Source organism: Zalophus californianus, chromosome 1 (genome assembly GCF_009762305.2).
Source record: "Zalophus californianus isolate mZalCal1 chromosome 1, mZalCal1.pri.v2, whole genome shotgun sequence".
NCBI lineage: Eukaryota > Metazoa > Chordata > Mammalia > Carnivora > Otariidae > Zalophus > Zalophus californianus.
Window position 1 is genome coordinate 20,833,766 of NC_045595.1, and position 18,449 is coordinate 20,852,214.

Sequence of the window (18,449 nt, forward strand, 5' to 3'; positions counted from 1 at the left end):
TGTTGAATCACAGATCGGTACTTCTGAAACAAATAACGCAACATATTTTAAGAAAAAAGAAAAAGAAGAAGATAGCAGGAGAGGAAGAATGAAGGGGAGTAAGTCAGAGGGGGAGACGAACCATGAGAGATGATGGACTCTGAAAAACAAACTGAGGGTTCTAAAGGGGAGGAGGGTAGGGGGATGGGTTAGCCTGGTGATGGGTATTAAAGAGGGCACATTCTGCATGGAGCACTGGGTGTTATGAACAAACAATGAATCATGGAACACTACATCAAAAACAAATGATGTAATATATGGTGATTAACATAACAATAAAAAATAAAAAAAATGGTATATAAGCTCTCAGGCCTAATGGCTTCTTTGGGGTTTTTACTTCATTTCTGTGAGCCCCCCCAATATACATATTGAATAAACTTTTTTCTCCTTTAATCTATCCTCTGTCAGTTTAGTTTGTCCCAGGGCCTCAGCCACTGAACCTGAGAATAGAGGGAGAAGGTTTTTTCTTCCCCTACATCATCTTTTTTTTTAAGATTTATTTATTTTTATTTATTTTTATTTTTATTTAGATTTTTATTTTTTTTTATTTGAGAGAGAGAGAATGAGAGATAGCACGAGAGGGAAGAGGGTCGGAGGGAGAAGCAGACTCCCTGCTGAGCAGGGAGCCCGATGCGGGACTCGATCCTGCGACTCCAGGATCATGACCTGAGCCGAAGGCAGTCGCTTAACCAACTGAGCCACCCAGGCGCCCTATTTATTTATTTTTAGAAAGAGAGAAAGAGTGTGTACTCGCCTTACGTGGAGCTCGATCTCACAACCCATGAGATCATGACCTGAGCTGAAATCAAGAGTCAGATGGATGCTCAACCAATTGAACCACCCAGGCACCCCACCCCTACATTATCTTTGTCTATACATCCAGTTATTTCCCTCTACTGAAGTCGCCTGTCACATTTTTGACATTGATACTTATTGCCCAAGTGCACTTAAAAAGACTATAGACAGGGGTGCCTGGGTGGCTCGATCGGTTAAGCATCTGGCTTCCCCTCCGGGTTTGATCTCAGGGTCCTGGGATGAAGCCCTGGGATGGAGTGTTTTGGGCTTCACACTCAGCAGGGAGTCTGCTATCTCCCCCTCCCTCTGCTCATGCTCTCTCTCTCTCTCTCTCAAGTTAATAAATAAATAAAATCTTAGAAAAAGTAAAATAGCTAACATTGTAAAAAAAGACAGAGATATTCACGCCTACTCTCAAGGTATATGTATACAGTCTAATAAGCCTAATTGTTTTCTTAGACTTAAATCCCACTGCTTCATGAAGGCTTCAACTTCTATTTACCACCATCTCTCTTCCTTTTGTGAAATTCTTTCCACCTTGGGTCTGCAGCACTTTGCAGCTGAGTACTTCACTGTTCTCTTGTTAATTTATTAAAAAAAGAAAGAAAGAAAGTGGTGGGGGGGGAGAAAAAAATTAGAAATCCAGCTTTTATTAGTGCCTGGTCCTATGTAAGGCAGTAGAGATGCAAATATGAATTAGACCAAGTCATCACCTTCTAAGAACTCACAGTCCAGTGGGCATCTAAACCTTGATGTTAAATACATCCTGTGAGTAGTTGTGGGGTGGGATGGGGGATTTCAAAAATGGGTATATTCCTGCTTACAGTCTGACAGAAGAACAGCACTGGCATAGTAAATGGTGTCTGTTCATGAGCCTCTGGCAGTAAATAATGAAAGAGGTCCTCAAATACACATTCCTTCCAGCAGTGTGGGACTGTCATTACAAAAGCAGAGCAAATTCCCCACTAAAAGTACCACTTCTTATTCATCCCAGTAGCTATACCATTTGACCCACATAGGTCAGGAAATGTCTGTTGAATGGTGGAGGAATGAATAAATTCACAATTCATAAAGACTTCTTACTATAAGCAAGGAAAAACCAAACTTTTAAGTATTTACAATCTCCCCACATCTAAAGAGGGCAGATCCTCCTGAAGATGCCTTTGTTTTGACGATGGAGTGGGGAAGTTTGGGAGAGAATGATAGGAAAAAAATGTCCTCTATTATAAAGGGAAAGAAAAATCCAGGCAAACAGCTAGGAAGGAGGTAGGAGTTCGGGAGAGCAGAGCACGATATGGAGAGATGTGGCAATTGCAAAAGGGGGGGATATGTTTTTAAGATTTTAAAAAGTCTGCTGTGTGATTTGTGATGTAACTCCCTTCCCTCTCTCCCCAAGAAAACATCAGTTAAAAAAAAAAGTGCACTCTTTTGTGTCTTTAGTGTGGTCAGGACTTGTCTTTTGAATGTGGGAAGGCATCAAGGCGAGCTCAAGAGTGGAAACAGGCTAAGAGCAGAGACAGTCAGGGAGGCCCAGGGTCATTCGTTGTTCACACACAGCTTGTGTGTTCGAGGATCACGGAATAGAACCTTCCGAGTCCGAGCTGTTACTAGGTTGGCCAAGGGGGAGAGAGGCGAACACAAAATTGTTGGGAGATTACAGCGGTGGGGAAGAGCCAGGATGATTTAATCTGGCTCCAGAAGGGGTGGGTTGTGGGGAAGTAGTAATTCTCAGCCCGTTTGCTCAGTCCAGTGCCGGGCACCAGGAGCAAGGAATGTATGTGCCGACGGATGGGATCCTACGGGATAAAGGAGGGGACGGTTACGGCATTCGGTGAGTCAGGATTTGTTGCCCCATTGCAGAGATGAAGGCAATGAGGCCCGAAGGTGATTCCATCCAAGCCTCCCCGAGCTCAGGGCGGAGCCAATCCCTCAGTCTCCACTCCTGCTTCCCCCGCACGTGGTCCCACCGCAGCTTGCGCCAGCACCCCGACTCCGCCCCTCCCACCCTACACTTCCGGATTCCGCTCCGCCCACCCGGGGGTACTTCCGGTCTCCGGCACCGGAAGCCGCGTCCCTGAGTCGTGGAGCGGTGAGTCCATGGCGCGGGGGCTCACGGAAGCAGTCCTTGGGCGGGGCAGTGGCGGGTCAGGTGGCAGCGGGCACTTATTCCTCGGGTCACCACCGGACATCACGCGGCAGCCACTTCCCTGGCAAAGACCTGTGGCTGACGTTATTTCCGGGGCATGTGCAGGCAGGAGAAGGCCGGAAGTGGCTCCGGTCCCACTCGGTGGCGGGGCGGAGTCAAGGAGGGTCTTCTCGATGTTTCCGCGTTTCGTTCTGGAGCACCTGGGAGTTTAGGACGGTCCCTTGGGTAGAGAGTGGCTGGTTAGCAAATACAAATACAGGACGTCCAGTTAAATTTGAATTTCAGATAAGCAACAAATAATTATTTAGTGTAGGTATGTTCAAATATTGTACGGAACATACTTATATTTTAAATTCCTTGCTTATCTGAAGTTCAGATTTAACTGGACGTCCTGTATTTTAACTGCCAACCTTAACCTTGAAGACTCCCTATTCTCACCGCCCCCCTTTCCCTGGGCCCTGGTATACCGTGACAAGGCTGGGATCCTCTAGGCTTGTGTCCATCTGGGAAACAGGTACAGAGTTCACCCAGGCTGTCAAGCTGTTGCTAGATTCTAAGCTGCTTTTGGTTCCTAGCCCAATGGGGCCAGTCCCAGGGGCTTCCTGGCAAAAAAGCGGAGCCCGTTTTCCGAGTCCCCATGGCGGCACCCTCTGTGTTCCCTTTCAGGGCTGGAGTCAGGCAGTATTGGTCTTACGGGAAAGCTGAGAACCATGCTGGCTAAGTGACTGAGGGCTACACGTTGTTAGGTTTTTTGAGTGTGGGATAAAGTGTTTGGGGTTCAGGTTTTCTGTGTTAACAGTGGGCAGCTTCAGAGAGGCCAAGGATGTCAAGGGGAGAGCACTAGTCTTATTTCATCCCACCTCATTTTGACATGAGGCCCAGTGAAAGAAAAGGAGTTGTCTTTGTGGTAGAGCTGGAGCCTGATTCCTAGCCTCCTTCCCCTGCTCTGTCCACGCTTGCTGCTGCAGTCAGCCGGTGGTATTTATGGTGGGCATCACTAAAGTGGATGCCTTTTTTAGAGATGATCTCTTTGGGGCTTCATTGTTCCTGAACTCTTTTACAGCCTCCTGACCTTCACCCCAAGTCTTTAGCCTTTACCTTGCCCAGTGGGGAAAGTGACTATTTGGCCTCAGCTGTGGGAGGCTGGCCTTTCCTGCTCTAGACACTTGGCTCTCACTCCTTTGGGTGTGTGACCCAAGACTTGTCTTGTTAAGTGAGAGCGAAAGGCGTTTTCTTGGCAGGGCTGGGTCTGGCCAGCCAAGTAGGTGGAAGGGTGTCCTTTTCTGTCCAGCTTGGGGCCCATGATACGTGGCTTCAATGTGGTGTCTAGGGACTTCTCTAAGGTTCCAGCATGAGCCAGTCTTTGCTGCCGTTTCTCGTTTGAACCTGAACTTTTTGCTGAACTGGCCTTGATTGCTGGGATTCGCAGGCTGTGTGTTCTGAGGATGTGCTCTGAGCCTGCCTATCAGTGTTCCTGTGAGCCTACAAGCCTCCCCACACAGACCTAGCCTTCCCAGGCTCCCAGCCCAGACCCGCGAGCTAATGACATAGAGCAGGCTGCAGGTCATCAGGCTCGGGGTCAGTCGGTGGGACAGCCAGCAGCCTCTTGGCAACAGAAGTGGTAAAGAGGCAAGGAAGGAGTGCCAGAAAGGGCTCTTGCCCCTGGAGGAGCGCTCAGAAGTGCAGGGGGTGGAAAAGGGGTGGGGCAGGAGCCCACTGGTAGGAATTGCTCCCTCTGTGAATGATTAACTCTCCGGCCAGAGCTGGTGGCCTAGGGGTAGGACTCAGCTAACAGGACCTTTGGACTCAGGACAGAGTGTCCAGAGGACCAGAGGATAGCCTGCAGAAGAGGAGGACATGGTAGGTGGCAGGCTTGGGCTCTGAGAACTGGAGTGAGATCAGGCAGCTGAGGGCCTCAGAAAGTCTTGGCCTGGCAGTTGGCCCACTGCGGCAGCCACTGTGGGGTCCAGCGGCCCCAAGCCCTCAGAGAGGTGGTTGTGGGGGGGGGGGGGTCTGTCTCTGGTCTTGCAGCAGCCTCACTAGTGCTTTCTTCCCCCTAGGCAGCCATGGGTGCCCGGTGGTGCTGAGAGCAGTGGGGCATGGCTGCAGTCCTGCAGGTTCTGCCCTGCGTGGCCCGAGCCCCCTTGCGCCCGCTCCTCTCGGGGGGCCCAGTGGTCCGGCAGGCCAGTGGCATGGCCCTGGCAGAGCAGGCTCAGCAGCTCTTCGAGAGCACTGTGGGTGCTGTGCTCCCAGGCCCCATGCTGCACCGGGCACTGTCCTTGGATCCCGGCAGCGGGCTGCTGAAGGTGCGGGATCGGAGCTTTCAGCTGCGGCAAAACCTCCACCTGGTGGGCTTTGGCAAGGCTGTGCTGGGCATGGCCGCTGCAGCTGAGGAGCTCCTGGGCCAGCATCTCGTGCAGGGTGTGATCAGCGTGCCCAAGGGGATCCGGGCTGCCATGGAGCGTGCTGGCAAGCAGTAAGGAGCCTTGGGGGTATGCTGCCTGCTGTCCCCAGGTGGGGGGGAAGTGAGGCCCAAACTTAGCGCTGGATCAGGCAGGCCTCCCTCCCTCACCAGCATCCCTTTTCTTCTGGGTCTGGACTGGCTCCGGGATGGGTGTTAGTGGCATTCTTCACCTATACAGCTGAGAAATCAGGTGGGAGGAGAGGGACCTGCCCCATTTCTTGCTGTCTGTTCTCACTCTCTCTCTCTCTCTTCAGGGAGATGCTGCTGAAGCCACATAGCCGTGTCCAGGTATTCGAGGGTGCAGAGGACAACCTGCCAGACCGTGATGCACTTCGGGCTGCACTGGCCATCCGGCAGCTGGCTGAAGGTCTCACAGCGGACGATCTGCTGCTTGTACTCATCTCAGGTGTGGGTGCCAGATTGGCTCAGGACAGTTTAAGGGGTGGCGGCGGTGGTCCCAAATATCAGGTCTGCGAGAGATGGTTGGTCTGAGCCCCCGGGGTCACAGAGCAAGGGAGGCAGTAAAGAGCCTGGATGGCTGACCTCTGGGTGGCCCTGGGCAGGTTATCTGGCCTCCTCGGAGCTGGGGGTCCTCCCCAGAATGACCTTGTTTGGCGATCATAAGAGGGCATATAGAAAGCATATAATTCAGGGTGTCACAGGGGTAAAACATCCCTGCTGTTTCTTGTATCTGTGCCAGTATGATCGGGGGTTGGAACCCAGGTCTCTAGCTCCTGCGGAGCCCATCCTTGGTCTCACTGTCTCCTCCTGGTCTACCCCCTGTTCCAAGCTCTTAATGAATAGTTCTTCTAGTGTCTGCTGGGACCTGGGCTCCAAGGCAGGGCACAGCCCAGGGTGTGGTGACTGTATGCATGGTCCCTGCATGTCCACACGGGGGCACCCTAACCCCACCTTTCCAGCAGCCCCTTCGCTAATGTGGGTACTGCCTGCTTGCTTCCTTAAGTGGGGAGGTTCCTTTGCAGTCTTATCCCCTCTGCCCAATTTCTTCACTGTCTCTGCAGGTGGGGGCTCAGCCTTGCTGCCCGCGCCTATCCCCCCCGTGACACTGGAGGAAAAGCAGACACTCACCAAGCTGCTGGCAGCCCGCGGGGCCAACATCCAGGAGCTGAACACCATCCGGAAAGCGCTGTCTCAGCTCAAGGGTGGGGGGCTGGCGCAGGCCGCCTACCCTGCCCAGGTGCGTGGGTCCTTGCTACCCTAGGCAGCCCTGGGCTGCTGGAGCCAGACCACACGTGCCAGGGAGACAAAAGCCTGGAACAGCATACAAATTGGCAGGGGTCTGGCGTAGGAATCCACGGGGCTGGCTGGGAGGGGCCTCCGAGTGGATGGGGGTGGGGTGTCCAAATGGCACATGTTCTGCAGACCCCCTGGAGAGGGGTTAGGAAAGGGTGAGGAAACGCCCTGGGCCGTCTGAGGCTGTGCAGACACATGGCAGGGGATGGGTAGCTGCTTGTTCTCAATGGCTGTGGGGTGAGGACCTGGAGGGACTGAGCCTTGCCTCTGTGCCACCTCCCCAGGTGGTGAGCCTGATTCTGTCAGATGTGGTGGGGGACCCAGTGGAGGTGATTGCCAGCGGCCCCACGGTGGCCAGCGTCCACAACGTGCAAGATTGCCTGCACATCCTCAATCGCTATGGCCTTCGTGCAGCCCTGCCACGTTCTGTGAAGACTGTGCTGGCTCGGGCTGACTCTGACCCTCACGGGCCACACACCTGTGGCCACGTGCTCAACGTGATCATCGGCTCCAACGTACTGGCACTGGCTGAGGCCCAGCGGCGGGCCGAGGCACTGGGGTACCGGGCCGTGGTGCTGAGCGCAGCCATACAGGGCGATGTGAAAAGCGTGGCCCGGTTCTACGGTCTGCTCGCCCAAGTGGCTGGAGCCCACCTCACCCCGCCTGGGACTGCAGCCTCCATGGAGCAGGAGGAACAACTCCACGAGCTGGCAGCTGAGCTCCAGCTCCCGGACCTGCGGCTAAAGGAGGCTCTGGAGACCGTGGTGGGGGCTGGGGGCCCCGTCTGCCTACTGGCTGGTGGCGAGCCCACTGTGCAGTTGCAGGGCTCGGGAAAGGGTGGCCGGAACCAGGAACTGGCTCTGCGTGTTGGAGCAGAGCTGGGACGGTGGCCACCGGGGCCTGTAGATGTGCTGTTTTTGAGTGGTGGCACCGATGGGCAGGATGGGCCCACGGAGGCAGCCGGGGCGTGGGTCGTGCCTGAGCTTGCCAGCCAGGCTGCCGCTGAGGGCCTGGACGTGGCCTCTTTCCTATCCTGCAGTGACTCACATACCTTCTTCCGCTGCTTCCACGGCGGGGTGCACCTGCTGCACACAGGGCTGACTGGCACCAACGTCATGGACGCCCACCTCCTGTTGCTGCGGCCGCGGTGATGGTGTAGGTCATGTTTTAGGAGTACAGAGGAGACCTACAGGGTAGCAGCCTGGGGCAGACCAGGGTTGGTCCCCAAGGCCTCAGCAGGCCTGAGGGCCCCTTTTCTCCTTGGTTCTGGCTGCCTGGGCGACCCTGACACCTCATACCCAGGGCCTCTGCTCTGTGTTCGTTCCCCCAGCCAGACTGGCCCATGGGGGCTCTCTCCTCTCCCCCCTTTCTGCCATGACAGCAGCTAACCCTGAGGACTGGGATGAGCCCCTTGGCCTGTTTGCTATTCTTGGTCTTCCCCAACAGTGGGCAGCCCCTCTGCCAAGCTCCTGAGTGTCTTTTCTGTGGGGTGAAGTGAGAAGGACTGCAAATAAAAAGAACCACACTATGGGTTCTCCGTGTGTTTTCCCTCAGAGCAAAGACTCAGAGCTGCCGGGAAAAGGAGTGGGGTCAGGCTGCAGCCCCAGCTCTAGGACTCCACAGGGGTTCCCCATACCCTTCTCTGAAGGACACACTCAGCACCTGTCTCACTGAAACAGGAGCTGAGGAAGGTTGAGCCTGGCTTTGTCACACTCAGTGTGGGCCAGCAGAGACCCCTGGGAGGAGAGGCCGAAGGACTGCGGTCTATGGGGTCTGAGCGGGACAGGCCACCTGTCCAACTGTGACTCCCCTGTGGCATCGCTGTTGCAGTCTCCAGACTGCTGCGAACCTTGCTGGATACAAGCCCGCTAGCCACTAAGGCTGTCCTCGCCTTCTGTATTTGGACAGCCCTTAGGGACAGACCACACCATTGGTTGAGCTGCCCTTTGTGTATCCAGGGGCTATTCCGAGCCACACAGGATTCTGGACCTTGTTTCCCTGTGTCAGGCCCATTTTCTCATGCTGAACATCTCAGTTTCTTTAGCTGCTTCTTTGGGACACAGTGCAGTTCCTGGTGCCAGCCTTGCAGTGGGGGTCTCCAGTGCTGAGATGGTGGGTCAGAGTACTGAGGGGGTCCAGCAGCCCCCTGCGCACCCCCCTGTTACTGTTGGCTAGGGAGGAGGTCAGTGGGGAAGAGCAACAGAGGAAAGGTTCGGCTAGGCTAGCGGCCTGTGCTGGGAGAGGGCGGGGCTGCTGTCCTACCTCTGTCCGGGCCCCCTTGCTCAGGATCCCAGCCCTCCGTTGGCCGCCCCCGCCGTACGCCACGGCTCCAATCCCTATATGAGTGAGCAGTAAAATCACATAGGAATAAAAAGCCATAGAGAACAGCGAGGCCTGGGGCTGCTCCTGCTGGCCCCTCCTCCAGCCCAGCTGTGCCCTCCTCTCAGGGTGTGAGGGGCTCGGACCGGGGCTGGCACATCCTCCCCCCGGGGAAGAGTCTCCCTTACCCACTTGGGCTCTGGACAACCCGGCTTGCAGATGGCTCATGACCTGGGGACAAGGCGAGGTGAGTCATGTGAGCCAGGCCCTGGAGGTCAGGGAAGTTTAGGGAAGAGGGGAGTTGGCACCCTTCTGATGCAGGGCACTTCCTTCCCTTCTGTACTGGCATGGAGTTTCCACTGACTGCGGGGTCATAGTCTAGGGGGTATGGTCCCTACGTGGAAGTACCTGTGCCCTGTTCCTCCTCTGACAACCTGTTTCAGTCCTTGCCCTCGGGAGCATGAGCATTAGCGCGGGGTGTCAAGTTCCAGGCAAGAGCAGGACAGGAGGGCAGGGCCTGCGGCAGAGTACTTGTCTCTCCTGTCCACAGTGTGTGTGTGTGGGGGGGTGGCATGTGAGCACACACATGTGGGTGGCCAGGGGTAGGGCCAGGCTGCTGCTTGTGCACTAGGCTGCTTACATGCCTGTTGAGGTGTTTGGGTGTGGGTGGGGTCTTGCCAGAGGGTACCCCTGTGTCCCTTTGGCCCTTGCCCTATGCCTGTATTTGTGGGGGCTGGGAGGCCAGGGCCTGGATTGGGCCTAACCCATTAGCTTTGCTCATTTGGTATCCCCAAGATGAGAACAGATACATTTGGCCTCGATCTAGACGAAAATATGAGATAAACGCTGCATGGTGAGTGTTCAATAGGACTTACTATTTGCTCCATAAATTTCAATTATGGATCATAATAATTGTTCCCATCCTGTGGCTCTTGGCTTCTGTCTCTCCTGGCTCAGGTTCCTCTTGCCCTTGCGCCCACCTCATTTCCATTCCCTGAAGCTTTCCCAGCCCACCTGGAGGCTTTTGCCATGCATTGTGCCCAGCCCCCCCTCACTGCTGCCACCTTTACAGGCCCTTCCGTTCTCTCTACTTGGCATGAACTAAAAAGAGCTGGGCAGTGGGCTTGGACAGCCCTTAGGTATCAGCTAATCCAAGTCCTCTTATTTTATAGCTGGAGAAAGAGAGAGGGAAGGTGGCTTGCCTGGGGCTGCCCAGCAAGTCTGCCACAGAATCAGCAAGCCTGGTCGGGACCTGCTTGCCCACCCTGTGGGTCTCAGAGACCCTGGGGCCCAGAGAGAGCTCAGCCAGAGTCAGGGATCCCCTCTTGCCTCCCCGCTGCCCCTCAAGGGCTTGGGGATGGTGACGTGACCACATTTGGCCTCTCTGGGAACCATAAAACAGATTTGTTGGTCCCTTTTTGGTTTAGATTTCACAGTTCCATTGCACGTATGATTTGGTAGAAAACCACGTGCACTGGGGTGATGGGCTTCTGCACAGAGGGTTGTGTCTGCATCTGTATGCATATCTGTATGTGTGTGCGTGGGGATGCATGTGGGCGTGCGTGTGTCCAGCTCAACCCACAGCCAGCTCCTGAGCAGGCATCTGAGCTGTGCTCCCCTCCACCCCTGGGTGAGGACACACAGTTTGGTGTGGTCAACCTACTGGAGATATGGTGAAGCAAGTTGGACAAGGAGGCCATAAAGGCTGGCAGAGGCCAACATGAAGGGTTTTGTGTGCCTGGCTGAGGGGGTGAGACTTCCCATGGATGGTGGTGACAAGCGTCCTGGGATTTTGGCAAGGATCAGCCGGGAGGCTGTTTTAGGACGCAGGTGCTGAGGCCTTCTTTACTGCAGGGATGGGGGATGCCGGGGGGACGTGCCAGGAGGTGCAGGAGGTGCCAGAGATGAGGGAGAGGTGCATCACTAGGCTGGGGAGCCCCTCCCAGCTCCCCTCTGCCTGTCCGTCTGCAGCCTCACGCCAGCAGTCTTCTGCCAGTCCAGGTAACCATTTAGGGGTCACTTTGGAACCAAGGCTAGAAGCCCTGGCTCAGACACCCCTCTCAATGCCTTCAGGGTCTTGAGGATCTGGAAGGTGGAGCAGCTGGGCAACCAGTGGATGCTTTGGTGAGTGTAGGCACCCTGCCCTTATGTAGGCTCTCACAGGATGGCAGTTAAAAGACCTGGAAGGAGCCCTGCAGTGGGAGTCGGGCCCTAGATCCTGGCCCTGCCACCTTCCTTTCTCCACATCTTGCTTTTCTCTTCTCTCTAATGGGAACAACATCCTGTCCCGCTCGCCACTCTGGGGAGGTGTCAGCAGTAGATGGATCTGGGTAGGAAAGCTCTGGGGGTGCTCCGAGGGAAGCAAAGAAGGGAGAGGTGCTGGCCTCTTCCAAGGAGAAGCTCAGGGAGCTCTCCACACAGGGAGGCCCCCTTCTTCCAGGCAGGGCCTGGGTTAGAGCCAGTAAGGCCTTGGTCCTCACTGACTGAGGCCCTCTGGCACTGGACTAGCACTCGCAAGGGGTGGTCTTTGAGTTTTAAATGACTGGGCACAATGCACAGTGCCCCGAGAGGTCACAGAACCAAAGTGAGCTGACCCACCCTGGGAGAGAGACCCCTCCTGTCTCAGGAAAAAAAAAAAAGGGCAGGACAGCCTGATCCCTCTGGATCTGGATCATGTGTGAGGGACATGATGAGGCCCAGACTGGGGTGGGGGAGAACCAGCTTGACTGCAGGCTAGGAATCCCTAGCCGAGTGAGAGAATTTGGGGTGTGCTAGGGGAGGGCAGGGGTCATGGAAGGCTGGGGGGATACTGACATGCCACTCAGGGTGTAGCCAATGGCCCAGGCAGGGTGCTGCACGTGAGTGGGGTCACGGAGCTGTGCTGAGCTGAGTCCAAGCCAGCAGGGGTGGTCTTGTTCCCTGGAACAGGGGTGTCTGGAGGTCAACCACTCCTGGGGAATCACTGGGGCCAGTCCCGAGGCTTATCCTCTCCCACTTCCCCTGACTTGGGCTGTCCTTGGGCCTGGCTGGGTTGGGCTGTGGCAAACCACCTGGGCCCTTGAGATCTGATGCCCATAGCTCTGATTCCACCTCTCTGTACATGTTGGTCCATCTGGGGTTGTTGCCTGCTCAGTTGAGGAGGCCGTGTTAGGGAAGAGGGTGAGGGAGAGTTGGGCCCCAGAAACAAGTGCTCCATCTGACCAGTCCTCAGGAGACAAATGTCCATGGCAGCTCTACCTTATGGGTCACTACCCATCATGACCTTGTACACGGATGGCTCCCTGGGGGTTCAGGGAGCTCTAGGACCTGGCTCTGCCCCAGCCAGATAGCCAGAGGCTGCACCCCAAGATGCACCCCGCTGGGGAGCTCCCCCCGGGCTCTGCATACTCCCAACCTTTCCTGCCCCTCCTCTGGCAGCCAGAAGAGCCACCCTGCTTGCTTCTTTAGAGAAGTGTGAGCAGCACACTCTGTCCCCATGCAGCCCTGCCTCTCCATCCCCAGCTCCAGCTGAGAAGGGGGCGGGGCCCCCGGCACTGGTTTCTGCCCCTTTCCATCCACTCCCACCCACCTGCCCAGCTTCAGGGTCTCTGGATCTCCTGGTAGCCTTGGGTCATCTCGTATAACTGCGTTTGTAGCCCTCATGCTGGAGCCAGGACTCTGTCTCCACCTGTTCTCTTTCTCCCCCTGTCTCCTAGCTTTCCTCCCCATCCAGCTCAGGAAGCTGACCACAGGAGCATCTGGGCTCTGGCCTGAATCCCTACTGTTCACTACTGTGGGTAAAGCTGTCCTGGGGATCCTATTTTGGGGGAGCTGGTCAGAGACCCCTCGCAGAGGGAGAAGCGCCCCTCCCCACGTGTGGCCCTGTGGGGCTGGTGGTCAGGAGCTGGGGGTGAAACAGCCAGCCTGTGGCGGGGGGCAGATCGCTCCTTCTCTGCCCACACCCCCCAACCTGGGCAGTGGGAGCAGCCCAGCACATGCCTGACCAGCAACTCAAAGCCCAGCAGGGACAGGCACTTTAGGGGTCACAGCCCCGTGGACAGCGCCTCTGCTACCACCTGGTAACCTCACAGCCACAGCCCTGCCAGAGGCAGCGTTCAGCGCCCCGGACTCCAGGACTGGGCATACACTCAGACCTTCAGGTGTGGCTATTCCTGCAGCCTAGCCCCCTCCCCCCGCCTCCCGCCCACGTCCCCATCAGCCCAAGACCACCCGCAGAAGCCAGGCACCCGGCAGCTTTGCCGCCCCCCCCCCGCCCCCCCCCCCCCCCCCCCGCAGCCAACTGGCTGCCCCTCTGCCCTGGGCTCCTGCTGACCGCCGGGGCAGCGGGCACTGTGACTGCTGTGCCGGCTGCCCCAGGGCGGGAGGCGCCGCGCCGGACTGCCCCTGTCCCCACCCGCCCGCCCCCCAGGGCTCCCTGCTCACCTCGGTGGCGCTGTCTCCGCACCAGAGGCACTGCAGTGTGGGAACTGTCCCGAGGAGCCAGTTCTCCGCTGAAACAAAGAGGTGGGGGAGAGAGAGGGGGGCAGCGGGAGAGGGAGAGGGTGAGTGAGCGGGAAGGAGCGGAGGCTGGAGGGGAAGAGAGAAGGGAGAGGGCGAGGGAGGAGACAGGAGGGAGGGGATCGCAGGGAGATCGCGCCGGACTCCGGGACTGAAGGGCCGGCGCGAAGGGAGAGGAAGTGGGGAGGGGACGGAGGGGAGAGATTGTTCGAGGGGCCGCACGGCGAGGGGCGTGGGCAGGAGAGGGAGCCGGGTGACAGGCAGGGCTGCGGGCCGGCAGCGGGCTGGGGGCTGGGCCGGGAGCGGGGGGGGGGGGGCAGGGGGCCCCACCCGTCCTCTGCCCGCTCTGGCACTTGGGTGGGTGGGCGGGCAAAGGCCATAAGGGGAATGGGAGGGGGAGGCGGGCGGCCAGGCGAGGGCTGAGGGGCTGGGCTGGCGGGCGGGCTGGCTGGGAGCACGGGGGGCCGCGGACAAAGGCGGGAGAAGAACAAAGGTGTCCGAATGGAGGAATCAGCCCCTGCTGACCTCCGGGTGCCGCAGTCCTCAGCGTCCTGGACGGAGTCTCCCTAATGGAGGACAGGTCCACTCTGGGGCGGTCCAGGCTCTGAAGTGGCAGCCCGAGGTCAAGGGGAGAATGGATGGGCTGTGAGAGTGGGCAGGGCCCCTTCCTTCTGAGAGAGGTCGAACGCGCTGGCCGCAGGGACTGGCCACACATCAGGATGCCAGTGTCACTGTTTCTTTGGGGGAGGGGATGGTCGATAGGGTGTGAAGCTGGGCCTGAAAGCTGGGTGGGGCAAGTCCCCTTATACGGAAAAGCATTTGGGGTCCCCAGGAGGAGGGAAGGGTGGTGGGCACTTCGGGGAATGGGAGGGATGGGGATGGGAGAGTGGGGAGCTGGGGACAGGGCAGAGATGAGGCGGAAAAGGGGCCACAGGGGTGGGTCCAGACCTGCAGCCCCTCAAAAGGCCCATGGGCAGCAGAGGCCTCCCTCTCCACACCCCACAATTCTGCCTAATACAGGACAGGCTAATGAGCCACTTCCCTCCTGCTTCTAAGCGCTGCTGTGACAGGCAAGGGCACCAAGGAAGTCAGTCTGGGCTGCCCAGGGACAAGTCTGTGTTGGTGCTGTTAGTGCTGCAGGTGGCAGGGGAGGCAGGGTGGCCTTGACCAGAGGCATCCCATCCCTCTCTGGCCCTGGACATAGTGCTCTGGGCTGGTCCAGTCTCCTCTCAGGCCCAGAGGCACAGAATGCCCTCCTAAGCCCTCTGACCAAAGGAAGTTCCCCTTGTCCCACTGAAGACTCCCCGTAGAAATTCCAGAGCACCTACCTTCTCTGGAGAACAGGAGAAGGGAGGGAGCCATGGGCTGGCCTGAAGCTGTGACAGGGAGAGGGGGAGACACTCAGCCCCCAGTCCCACCCCACAGGGAAAGGGTAAGAGCTAGATGCCCCTTAGACTCTGCCTAGCCCCACCCCCTACCACCTCCTCAGGGAAGCCCTCCCAGCCCCACTGAGCCAGGCCACATCAACCCAGCTGCCAGTGGTCTTACTACATCTTCCAGTAGCCTGGAAGCCTGAGAAAGGAAAGAAACTACCTCCCTCCTTCCTTTCCTCCCTCCCTTTTATCCTCTCTTCCCTCCTTCCACTTTTTATTTAGAAATAATTGCAAACTTACAGAAAAGTTGTCAAAATAAGAATAGTCTAAGATACTCATATACCCTTGGCCATATTCAACTATTGTTACTATTTTCTTTCACTTACTCTACATATTTGCTGTGTGTGTGTGTGTGTGTGTGTGTGTGTGTGTGTGTGTGAGAAAGAGAGAGAGAGAGAGAGAGAGAGAGAGAGAATCATGCATCATTTTCTTCCTGAGCTATTTGAGAGTAAGTTGCAGGCATGTGGCTAAAAGGATGGTTTCCTATCTGCTTCTGTTTCTATCTCGTGGAGCCAGCCTAAGGGAGCCCGGACCATGTTGTGTGGAATGAATGAAGGTCTGGAAGAGGCAACGAATGAGTGGACATCACCTCCTGGGAGCTCGAGGCCTGGGGACTGGAGGCCCTTGGCCAAGGCCCCTGAGAGTTGGGCTGCATATGTCTGTGGTGCCCGCGGCCAGCGGGTAGGGTAGAGCTGGAAGAGCAGGGATGTCCTCACTGCAGCAGCTGGGCCCACTCAGGAGATGGGGTCCTGCCTGCCTGGCCCTGAGTGGGCTTGAGGCCTTGAATTCTTGCCGTTGGGCCCTCCCCACAGCCCCATGAGGGACAGGCCAGGGAGGGGGCCCCACTTGATAGCTGGTCCATGCTGATTGGCTTAAAGAGGGCAGGATGGGGGCTCATACTGGGGCTTATGTGATGGTCCCTGACACAGGGCTGGCATTCCTTCTGTCCCCCCGGTGCTCTCAAATGGTTGCAGTCCCATCTGGAGGCTGTCCTTCAGACGACTTCTCTCTTATCCCTCCTCACCCCCATCCAAAGGTTATGGTTAAGTGTGGCATTTAAAAATCACAAGGTGAGGGGTGACTGGCTGGCTCAGTTGGCAGAGGCTGTGACTCTTGATCTTGGGGTCATGAGTTCTAGCCCCACATTGGGTGTAGAGCTTACTTAAAAAAACAAAAAAACAAAAAAACAAAAAAACTAAAACCTCCTGTATCGAATGAGTCATAATAATACACTTAAAAATTTGGAGAACAAAATCGCACGAGGAAAGATGATCTGAGCTCTGAAGCCCAGATTTCCTCTCCCTTAGAGATGAATTCCTCTTCCTCCAGGAAGCCCTCCAGACTTCCTCAGATCTTCCCACCTCACATGGCTTCTGGAGAATGCCGGCCTTGTTTGTTCCTTTGCTGGTTCACGCTGGTGCTATATCAGCCTACGGCTTTGCTCTGCCGTTAGCCTTTCTCCCTCCTGCTGCCCATGGCCAGTCAGATAACTGGTGTCCCATCGATGGATGGCAGTGGCTTGGTTAGTCCTGCCAGGACATTGAGTCTCTCTGATGCCCTTGTGCCCACTGACTGAGAGTCCACAGGCTCTGGGGTGGCTGAGGTGGCAGGAGGGTGTTGGGCAAGGGGACGCACCCGAGAGAGGAAAAAGGCTTGTTCAAGACCACCAGCCTGTCAGGGCAGAGGCAGGCCTCCAGCTTGGGTCTCTGACCACCTATTCAGCACCTTGGGCTTCTTCCCCCGGAGCATGCGGGAGCCTGTGCAGGGTGGAGGCTGAGGGTCCTCTCCAAACCCCAGCTGGGTGATCACAGGACCTGCAGAAGCGAGGGAGGAATGCATCCCCTGCATCTGTTACCCCCGACCTACCCCCCCACCCATGTGAGAGCCCAGGGTACACAGGCGTCCCCCCCCGCCCATCCCCCAAAGCAATTTCTGCCAATTAACACATACGGTATTTACTTAATTAGGGTAATGACATAATTAGTGTAAGTTGGGCTCCATCACATGGCTTCAACATGCAATTAGGAGCCGCCAGCGGGAGGCGACATTGTGGAAAAGCTCATTCAGTTTAGGTTCAGGCATGGAGGCCGGAGCAGCTGCCCGCGCGTGGGTGGGAGGCAGGCAGCGGGCCGCTATGAGTGGGGGTGACTGCAGGCGGCCTGGGACAGCATGGGACCAGAGAGGCAGCTGGGGGCGGGGCGGAAAGGCAGTTTCCGGGGCTGAGGGGTGACCAGACCCCGCCTCCCCCATCATGTATGGCCGCTGCTACCCGCACAACCCCAGGGCAGGGCAGGAGCCTTGGCTTGGCTGGGGTGACTGAGACCGGGGGCCTGAGCACTCCAGGCCCCTCTGCCCCCAGGGTGTCTGTCTGAGAAGACCAGAAGGCCTACTGTTATCCTTATTGGACTAGTAGGGAAACTGAGGCTCAGAGCAGCAGGTGGTAAAGCCTATCATGGCAGCGCTGACCCCAAGAGGCATCCCAACATGGCTGGAGACTTCTTGAGCCCAGGCAGATCATCTTCAGGCTCAGGGAGGTCTCCTGCCCTTTAGGCTCCTTTCCCTGGCGGGGGAGGGGTTCCCCAGACCCCTGCCTCCCCTCCCTTCCACAAGGCCGGGAGGCAGGGCCCGGACCTTCCCAAGACCATCCACAGCTTTCCTAGGTGGCAGGAGCAGGGAAGTGAGAGGAGATGGGAGACAGTACCGCTGTTGTGCCAATGGGGAAACTGAGGCTCTGGGACCTGCTCCGGGATCTGCTGTGAAAACTGAAATCAGGCCTCAGCAAACCTACTCCCTGGCAGGCTGAGTCACCTGGGCTATCCTCTCCCTCAGGCCTCAGTTTCCCTGTGTGAAAGGAGAGAATCTATGATCCATGGTCTCAGACATCCTGGGACTGTCCAGAGCCCCTGGGGAGGTGGAACCCACCTTGACATCTATTTAACCCCCCTCTAAATTGTGTCATCACAGATGTCCCTCCCCTTTATGTCCCACCTGAGCCCTGCCTGGCTGTCAGGGCCCCTGGGGAGACATCTCTAACTGGCATTTCTGTCTGTTTCAGGCTGGGCCCCCTGCCCTTTGGAACTGGGGAGTCCCTGTCTCCTGTCTGGGAGGGCTGGGCTCTGGGGGCCATCCTAGACTCTCCCACCCAGTGGTGCCTCATCTTATAGGCAATACCTCCAGATGGCCGGACTCTGCTCTTATCTGAGCCTGTCCCAGATCTATATGGTCAGGGTGAAGCTGACTTGTTGGCTCATTGCTGACTCTAGGCCGAGCACCTTGAGCCTGGTTACTGGGGGGCAGGGATGGGAAGTGATGGGCAGGCAGAGATGAGGGTAAATGCCTCCAGGGGCTCACAACCTCAGGGTTCAGACAGACCCAGGTGCAAGAAGTGTCCTCCAAAGGGGAGGCAAAGGTAAGCAACGGGAAGAGCCAAGACTAAGGGCCACACTGGAGGTCAGAGATCTGACCTTCTCCCTCACTGGTCAGGAGGGGCAGCACCTGCTGG

At 56.9% G+C, this 18,449-nt stretch overlaps 1 protein-coding gene across 2 annotated transcripts; it reads left to right on the forward strand.

Annotated features, from left to right (window-relative positions):
- The first annotated feature begins 2,809 nt into the window (after positions 1-2,809).
- Positions 2,810-8,232, forward strand: GLYCTK (glycerate kinase). Of its 2 annotated transcripts, none has more exons than XM_035726651.1 (5): positions 2,810-2,923; positions 5,041-5,456; positions 5,699-5,850; positions 6,467-6,642; positions 6,983-8,232. In XM_035726651.1, exons 2-5 carry the CDS (start codon positions 5,080-5,082, stop codon positions 7,847-7,849), a joined length of 1,572 nt encoding a protein of 523 aa, XP_035582544.1. In that variant the 5' UTR covers positions 2,810-2,923; positions 5,041-5,079; the 3' UTR covers positions 7,850-8,232. The 2 variants fall into 2 exon arrangements, with proteins under 2 accessions (XP_035582544.1, XP_035582543.1); XM_035726650.1 differs by lacking the exon at positions 2,810-2,923 and adding an exon at positions 3,539-4,840.
- Positions 8,233-18,449: the final 10,217 nt, after the last annotated feature.